This window comes from Eurypyga helias, unplaced genomic scaffold, assembly GCF_000690775.1.
Source record: "Eurypyga helias isolate BGI_N326 unplaced genomic scaffold, ASM69077v1 scaffold23716, whole genome shotgun sequence".
Classification (NCBI taxonomy): domain Eukaryota; kingdom Metazoa; phylum Chordata; class Aves; order Eurypygiformes; family Eurypygidae; genus Eurypyga; species Eurypyga helias.
Genome location: NW_010256397.1, coordinates 23,185 through 32,438, shown reverse-complemented (window position 1 = coordinate 32,438; position 9,254 = coordinate 23,185). Strand labels below are relative to the sequence as shown.

General features: G+C 50.0%; 1 protein-coding gene across 1 annotated transcript in view; it reads right to left on the bottom strand.

Annotated features, from left to right (window-relative positions):
* Positions 1-3,491: 3,491 nt before the first annotated feature.
* Positions 3,492-9,254, bottom strand: part of NOL6 (nucleolar protein 6 (RNA-associated)) — a gene marked incomplete at its 5' end in the record, with an annotated part of 28,022 nt that continues 22,259 nt past the window's right edge. The window contains 2 exon segments of the mRNA XM_010153662.1: positions 3,492-3,883; positions 5,094-5,195. Coding sequence (XP_010151964.1) covers positions 3,734-3,883; positions 5,094-5,195 — 252 coding nt within the window.

Genomic DNA, 9,254 nt, shown 5'->3' with positions numbered 1-9,254 from the left:
GCCGGAGTTAAACCACGACAAAAAACCAGGCAACTGCTCCTTCCCCAGCCAGTCATGGAAATTTAGCCTAAGGGTTTTCAAAAATGATCAGAGATTGTGGGTACCTGAGCAAAATGCTGTCTACATTTTCCTTTATTTCCAGGAAATACATGCTTCTTGCATTCAAGGGGTCAGCCTGAAGCCAGACAGCCATGGAGAGCCCAAATTACCTCCAAAAAGATGTCAGTGGCCCTGCTCAGTGAGAGCTGAACAGGCAGGCAGGAAAACCCCACAGGACTCAACCTGGTCGGATCATCCCATCACCCCAGGTGTGTTTCACCAACTTGTTTTCCCAGCTCCGTTTCATACATCTTGCAATTGCCACTCACAGCTACCACGGGTTCCTGGCAAGCAGGGGTCTGCTGGCAGAAGAAAAGCTCCACCCATCACCCCCTCTCCTGAACCAGCACCAGCTGCCTCCCTACAAGCCCTTTTTCAGACATCCTTGCCAAACGTGAGGTGACCCTTTTAGGAGGGAGCTGCCCAAAGGCTAGCTCTGGAAAAGGCCCAGGAGGACAAACCAACTTTTGGAAAGGCCTGCTAGAAAGCAGGTACGGCCAAGCCCTGTCTTGGCTGACCCCATCCACTCACTAAGCGTATCAACATCGCTCCAGCCCAGCCTTGCATTTGGAAACAGCTCCCCGTTTGCGCTCGGTCCCCATGCATGGGAGACTCCATGTGAAGAGCTTCAAAGATCTCCTATCTCTCTACAAAATGAAGGTGGCAGCAATGCCTACGCATCCAGAGCCGTGGCAACATGTCCAATCCCATTGCTATCGCCTCAGCTCCGGCGCTTCCCTCCCTTTCCCCTCGTCCTGCCTCTTGCGACATGACAAGGCAGGGGCTCTCCAGGGCAGCTCTGTGTTTGTGCACCTCTTGTTTACAGTTCAGACCACAGCTAAGCAAACACCTGCATGCAAGCCAGTGCCCACTCACTGCTCTGGAAGTGGAAACCCAGCGCCGGCTGTCAAACAAGGGCGCTCTGAGGAACCCAGGCCCTACCCCAGCTTTCACAATAGAAATTAGTCATGGCGCACCAACAAGAGAGGTAAATTGGGCAACAGGAGATGAAGTTTGCAGTGTAGACCTCACTTGTGCTCCCCTACGCACCTGAAACACCCTCTTCCTCTGGCTCGTGCCTTTCCAGACCCTCTAGAGGCACAGGGACCCTCCTCTGCTCCTCAGGCAGAGGTGCTTTGCATTTTGCTGTCGATCCCAACCATTGCTCACGAAGTCTGATAGCACCAACACCCAGTCCCTAAAGCATCCCCAGGCTTTCCAGCTAATTTCGAGGTGGTTTTGGCCACCCCCGTTGGTCACAGGTGTCTGATTTCAGCAGATGATAAAACAACACCAAGGACATTCACAGTGTTTGGCCATACAGACAAGGACTCCAGAACGGCTCAGAGGTGTCTTTAAATATTTTGATACTGGGGGATTTGGGGCATTGAGGGGGTACTCTTCCTCTGAAGAGGAGGCAGGAGACTGGATCAACCAAGGCTTTGGCAAGATGAGGAGCACTGCGAGCACAGCTGGGTAACTTTTGCTGACAAGGACGTAACCCCTGTAAGCTGGGTTACTAAGTGGTCAGTTTTGCCAGTTTTATGTACATTTATTTCAGAACCTTTGCTGAGATACCATTATCTGTCAGCAAAATGGACCTTTACACCAGCAAACATCAGCAGCACAGGCCTGACCCAGGCTCGCATCTGTCTGCCGAGCACAGTGGTGTTGCCTTGTGAAACACCAGCAGGTTGGTACTTGTATGAGGGTTTGGTTGCGAGCGAGTTCATCTGTCATCAGTTAACTTGGCATCGTTATTTTTGCAGGAGGCTAGCCTGGACACTGCCCAACCCTCTGCTGCAAAGGGCAGTGCGTTGCCCAAGGATGAAGGAGCACAGCAGAGATCCAATACGCAGGAGATTGAAGATATGTGTAATTTTACATCTTTTTAAAGGCAAAAAGGAAAAGGAGCAGTGATACGATACCTGACAGCATAGCAGAAGCAGACAAAAACAAAGGTGCTGCAGGGGTGCCCCTACAGAACACATCCTTGGCAAGCTACTCCGCTGTGGGACTGGGCAGAACAGGACAGGGGGGATTACGGCACTGCTCAGCAGCAAAAGCAGAGCGTTTCTCCGTAAATATTTCCAGGCAGAAAATAGGCCAGCGAGGGGCCACATCCCATGACAGCCCTGGGGAAGGGGAAGCAGGACCTTCCTGGCTGCCTGGTGCAGCAGAGGAGCTGGACAAGCGCTGCTCCCCTGCAAGCTAACGGGGGCTTTGGCACACAGCTCTGCCCTAGGGGAAAGCACGGATACACGCAGCAGGGGGAGCGCCCCAGCCCAAAACCCTTAAATCCGCAACATACAGCGAGGCGAAAAGCGAGGGCAAGATGGGGCACGGAGGGAACAGGCGGAACTCTGGCACAAGCAATTCCTGCGGCAACTCGAGTGTTGTCCAACAGCTGTATTGGCAAACTTACAGGATCCCAGTGTCAAATGGAACATTTTGAGTGAAGGCAGATAGGAACAAAAAGCAGGCACAATCTGACTACCAAGGAAAATCAGAGCCATCGCTGAAGGCAGGTTGTGCAATTCCAACATCTAGAGGATGATGGAACAAAGACAAGCTTAAAAATTAATCTTTAATTAACTGCTTCAGAAACCTGTTGAAATCACTGCTGGCCTCTTGTTTGCTAATGGACCTGTCAGCAGCTTCTTCAGCTGCAGGGGTCATGGCAGCAGCAGAAAGTGCTGCTTTGTTCCAAGGTTCGATACCTGCTCTGCCCACTAAGTGCTCCCAGTACTTTCAGATGAGAAATTATGCAACACCTAGAGCAGGCAGCCCAGGACCACATCCAGTTGGGTTCCGAGTCTCTCCAAGGATGGAATCCACCACCTCCCTGGGCAACCTGTACCAGTGTTCAACCACCCTCATGATAAAAAGTGTTGAAGTAGAATCTCCTGCATTTCAATTTACATCTCTCATCCCATCATTGGGTACCACCAAGAAGAGCCTGTATTCGTCTTCTCCACTTTCCCATCAGGTATTATATACATTGGTAAGATGCCCCCGAGCCTTTTCTCCTCCAGGCTGAACAACCTCAGCTCCTGCAGCCTCTCCTCGTATGACAGAGGCTTGAACTGCTGTATTTTCTGTCTTGCCATTCACTGGACCCACTCCAGTGTCCCCATGTCTCTCTTTATCTGGGGAACCCAGCACTGGACACACTACACGTGTATCACCAGGGCTGAGTAGAGGGGAATACCTGGTTATTTTTGAATGGCTTGGTGTTTCTTTGGTTTTGCTAACCACTAGAATAACAGCAGCTGCTATCAACTCTCTACTTAACTAGGAAACTGCCTTCCCAATGCACACCTTGGCCAGAATTTTCAGGCCTTTAAATTTTCATGTGAAACAGCTTTGTTTCCTACAAAGAACAGGAACACTTTGAAAAACTTTATCCCATATTTATATTTTCTTCAAAAGAAAAAGGCATTTGTATTCTTCAAAACACTAACAGGTCCCATCACTTTTCTGAAAACACATAGAAAGATAAATAGAGTAAAACACACAATTCTGGGATTTAAAAAGCTGAAAGGCTTTCCTTGGACTGGTTTATAAAAAGGAACAGTCCCAGAGTGAACAAACTCTGCTTCTGGATGGGCCCCTCTGACACGTCTCAGTGGCCTCAGATAGTCCACTTCTCCGTACGAGCTTCCACGCTTTTGACTAGGCCTTCTCCCAAAACCTCAAAGTCCTCCAGAATTGCCTCCACATTGGGAATGCAGACCAGCTCGTTGTTCAGAGTTGTGACCATCCTTCCTTTCATGCTGGAGACCTGCAGGACACACACAAACATTGCACAAATGGAAGCCCCTGCTCAAGGCTGGTTTGCAACCCCTGCAAGGAGAATAAATTGTTCTGCCTTGTCATATCCAGCCCCTGCCAGATCACAACACCCAATTTTCTAAGCCTCATTTCTGAGCACTATCATTGCTCATTATTGGAGTAAACTGCAAGAGTGGCCCTGCCAGACCCTTTCAGGATTTACCCTGGAGCCACAGTCAAAAGACTGTAAGGAAGGAAGAGAAGCAATGGCCAGGGGCATGGTGGAGATGGGAAAGATTGTGCAGGGGTATGGCAGAGCTTGTGAAAGCAGAGCAGACAGGGTAGGCAAAAGGGACCACACGGTGACCCTACATGAGGGCTGCCTGGGCTCTGCTCTGTTGTTGGGTGTCAAGACCTTGAGTGTGAAAAGATCCTCATCTCCACCAGTACAAAAGTCCCTCATGTTTAATCAAGCCACGCTCAGCCCAGATGCAAGCATCTCCTCCTCTCATTTCACCACTGTGAGTAACCGTGTTTCACAACTGCAGCTAGGCTGAACGGCTAATGCCCTCTGGCCATGAAGAGAGGGGAGATAAATCACCCAGAGTCTGACAGCAGAAGAACCTGGGCTGCCAACTCCAAGCCATGAGTCACTGGTTTCTCTGTGTCTTTCCTTCATAGAAAGCAGCGTGAATCACTCCAGCATGCCTCACACCTACCTTAACCACCCTCCAGAGTTGTCAACCCACACAATGCAGCCAGAAAATATCTCCGTACATCGATAGGACTTGGGGACTATGAACCCAGACTTGCCACCCCAGCTTCTTGCAGATTGGGCATTTCTGGGTAAGATGCCCAAAGCCAATGGAGCAGCCAGCTGCACACACCAAATGTCTCTGGCCAACGATGCATCACCCACTTCCCAGGAGGGGACCAGAAAGAGCACTTGGGACCGAGAGCTCTGTTCTGACCCATGATTATTGTGCTGGGGCTTCTCCACGGTCCCATATTCCTTTCTCAGCTCTGCTGATGACTGGGGGCACTGTGTCCACAGCCCTGTCTTGGTTTCACCCTTTCGAAGAAGGGTCAGAAGTACGAGCTTTTCTCAAAGGCCTTTGGGGCTGAGAGCTAGACAATGCAATTACAATGCAGAAAGAAATCCCTCCAAGCTTTCAGAGTATAAAGGTAACATGAGGCTTCAAGCAGAGTCAAAAACTCACCTTAAAAGGCTGAGGCTGAAAGCTCAAAGGTTTCCACAAAACTGCAATCACTTCCCCACCATGTTTGTCATAGAAGAACAAGGCGAGATCGCCGAAAGCATCCTGGGTAGAAAACAAACAGAGGTTGTGCCAGACTTCCCAGAGCCAGAGCATATCCTTGATTCAGTCTCCTGACACAAGGACACACAGTAGCTCCACAACAGCCAGGACGAAAACTGCAATTCTTCCAGTGGATTCCCAATAAGGAAGGCAACTGGCAGCTCATGAACAAGTTCTAGGTTCTCCTGCTGCCTCTTTTCCCCCAGCATTGATGGATACAGTGCACTGCCTCCAAGTTTTGTATGCAGACCCCATCGGTGACTATCTCTTGCTGTCCCAGAGAGCAGAAACATGATCCACCACCTCCCACGGGCCTACATGAGCACCCAGACATCAGCATCCAGCTTTAAGACACTAGACCCTTTAGGTGACCACCCACTGAGTGTTCCTCACCACTGTCCTTCATCAGTCAGATCTGGCACTTCCAAGCTGTCCTATCCCGGTGTCCAACAGCCATGTCCAAGATTTCACAGAGCATCAGATGGCAAGAGGATGCACAGTCCTGCCACCATACATTCTGCTACGTGGCAGAAAAGACGAACCCCAGTCAAGGATCCTTCACTGGAGTCCAACATCTCAAGCTCTGCAACCTGGCAACTAACGTATCAGTGCTCCTTCTTCCCCAGGACAAATCCCATGTGTGCTGCCACATCACAGGGTCCCAAAAGGAAACATGACAGCAGAAATTTTAAGCAACACGAAGTCCTGTGAGGTGCAACGAGATGGAATGCTCAGCAGAGGCACTGCAGGAATCTGCTCCCCGTGCCCCTGTGTTTCAGCAGCTGTGTGGATGAGTAGCTCCGCTGGCAGAGCTGGGCAGGAGCGCTCTAAAGGAGATCTCACATAAAGAGACAGCTAGGTCCACAGTCTGGTTCCACCCAGCACTGCATGAAGGCAGGGGGTGGGCATTACAGCAGAAGTAAACTATGCTGTGGGCAAGCACCTTTCCACGCCCTGAAGTCTGGCCCTGCAGCTCAGCACCCCACACACTGGTACCCAGAGATATGCACCTCAAGCGCTGACATCACGACAGCCAAGAAGCTGCCCCGACACCTGTCCATCTTGGTGAAGATTAACACCAGGCAATGGCACACATTTGCCAGGCAGAACAACCAGCCCCCAGCATCAGTACAGGACAGGTTTCTGCACATGGCCTCATCTGCTTTGGAGCAACCTACTGCCAGAAATAGAGACCCTCTGCTCCCTCTTCAGCCTTCTCCAGCCCCTTAGTCTCCCCAGCTGCAATTCAGCCAAGGTCTTACAGAGAGCTCTTTGCTGTCATCATCATAACGTGAGGTTTTCATGAGGATAAGCATGAAAAAAAAAATCAACATCAAAGGCAAGCTTGGAAGGGTTCTGGTATGGACACACTGGGATTGCAGTAGGAGGAAAAAAGCCCTGGATTGGTTTGGTATTACCAGTGAACCCAAAGGGTAGGGTAAAGACCTGATAAGCAGGGAGGGGTGCTGTTGTCTGCAACCTTCAGAGGCAGATTTTGAGTTCAGACTTGGAAGTATCACAAACAGAGGGCAACATGATGAGGCCATCAAGCTGGGAAGATCCTGAGACCTGCCAGCTCATCCCACTTCATGGGAGCCTCACAGGGGCACAGCTGGTCAAGACATTATCTCACCAAACTGGCTAGAAAAAAAACACTGTCTAAAAATACACTGAGAAAGAGGCAACCAGCCCAGGCACTTCTCAGCTGAGAGCAACAGGTTACTCTCAGAGCCCAGTCAACAGAGAATATTCCTGCTTTCGCCAACAGGGCAAGAAAGTTCAGGGCATTCTGACTGCCAACATACAGCTTTCCCAACCAGAGAGGAGCAGAGCACGTGAGAACCTGAAAAGGCCACACTACTCTACAGGGCAAGTGCCACGCGATGCTCCCTACAAGAAAGGTATTTTTTACAGGCACGTCTTGCTGGACAGGAGCCAGGAGCACTTGAAGGAAAGGAGCCCTTGCAGGCTCAGCTCATTTCCCAGTAAAGCCACTGTTTGGCCTGACACCCAGCACCTTTTATCCAGAGAGTGGAGAGCAGGGGTTACAAGGACAGCAACTCAGCTCAAAATCACAGCAAAGGACAAGCTTATGCACGTGTGCTGCTCGCGGCATCGTCCATGACAGCGCCAGGGCCAGCTCCACCGAGCTGGAAAGATGTACATTTAGTTCTTGGAAAACTGCAGCATTAAAAGGGTCTGGTGTATCAGTCACTGCACTTCTGTTTGTACAGCGGCTTAGAGAGTAAGAGTAAACAGAGTTCACCTCCCTTTCCACATCCCATGCTCCATTCCCAGTGCCACTGGGCTTGTCTGAGCCTGCAAACACCTTCCTCAAAGGGAACTTCAAGAAAAAGGGGAGAAAAGGCAGGGAGTGCCTTTAAACCCCTACCCTCCTTCTCAAGCTGCTGCTATTTTTGGTTGTAATTCAGCTTTAACGGCCCAGGGAAGGCTCTTCTCCTCCAGCAGGATCCCTGCCATCAGCAAAACTCATTGGTTCCCAACTCAGAGGGGCACAGGGGACCTGCAGGCTCAGGGTTGTGACTGGGAGAAGCCTCATAGTCCAGGGAAGGGGTATGTGGCACCCGGAAGAAGATGAGCTCAGGGTCTGTAAGGAGCCATCTGGGTTGTTCAAATGAAAGTGTGGAGAAAAGTGGTGAGTAAAACAATACCCTGATCTAAAATGGGATTACTGGATTAAGCAGATCAGGCTGTAGTGTGGATTTTGCAATGAGGTAAGTGCTCATTACTAGTTAAGCAACTACACTGCTGTTGTTCAGGAGTGGGTTTTTTTTCGCCTAACCATTCATCCACCCATTTTTTCACTGTTCCTACTTCTGTACCAAGATTGGGCTCATTGCATCACAGCTGCTGGAAAAAGATGAGCCATTTGGGGAGGTCTCTGCACCCAAAATGTACCGGGCAGCTCCTCCTGGTGTGAGGCAGTTCAAGCGGCAAATGCATCTATCAACATTTGCTCAACGCTTAGAACATTTAAAGTGCTCTCAGGAAGGGATCTACCAGTATAAAACCCTACTAAACCTACTTAATTCCAACAAACAACTAGATTTGTGGTTAACGCTTTAAGGTCCTTGCCATCCTACTGCAACCTCCCCTGATGCTCACAGGTTACACAGTACGGACAGAGCCTTCGCCCACATGCAAGCAGAGCAAGCATCACTGTCGAGACAACGAGGTTGGGGTTACTTCTGTATCACAGGGGTTTTAAAAGAGAAAAGAAAGCTGGGTGTTAGATTTGGTCTTCACTTGATAAAAGGTATTTCAAACTATCCAAATTTTTCCACCTCCGAATACCTCAGAGCCACATGCTTATCCTTGCCCCAGGGGTTTGAGACAGCGGCAAAGAAACGGCAAGGAAAAAAGCCACTCATGTTCTCCTGGCTGCATTGGCAAACATGCCTTGTCCACCAAAACACCTCAGGTGAAAGTCCTCAATCGCTTCCTACAGGACAGTGCTACCAGTGCAGGAGAAACATGGGCACAGGTACCCTCTGGGCTCACCATGGAGCACAAGAGGCTGATGCCTCAATACGCACGTGCATGCTGTGTGCATATGCACATGCGTGTGCATCCACACCCAACCCTGCGCACTACACTAAGGGTCACATAGCTGCCCTGAAGCTGTAAAAGCTGGGAATTTCCTGACATGTCTGCCCCTGCGAGGGCACAGATCCAGACGGGAAGGTTTCCTCCACGCTATGAGAGCCCACACGGCTTTTTCAGTTTGCCTTTGCTTGTCTGGAAGTCTCCATAGGAGGACTCAGGCCTGTCAGTCAAAACAGGAAAGGAGCAGTCTGACCTGAAGATTTCACCAGTTCCAGTTGCCTCCTGTAACCACAGCTTGTATATTGTGAGAGACTGAGAAGTTCCAGTGTCATTCACTCCTTCCTAACATGCAGTAGCAAGATACAGATCGCTGCACCATCGGAGGAAGAAAGGAAAGGGCTGAAAGTCTTCCAGAAAGGCCTTGTCCGAAGGTGCATGAAATGCAGAACATTGGTTTAGACAGAACGATGTCCACAGTAAAGCAGGAAACATTTT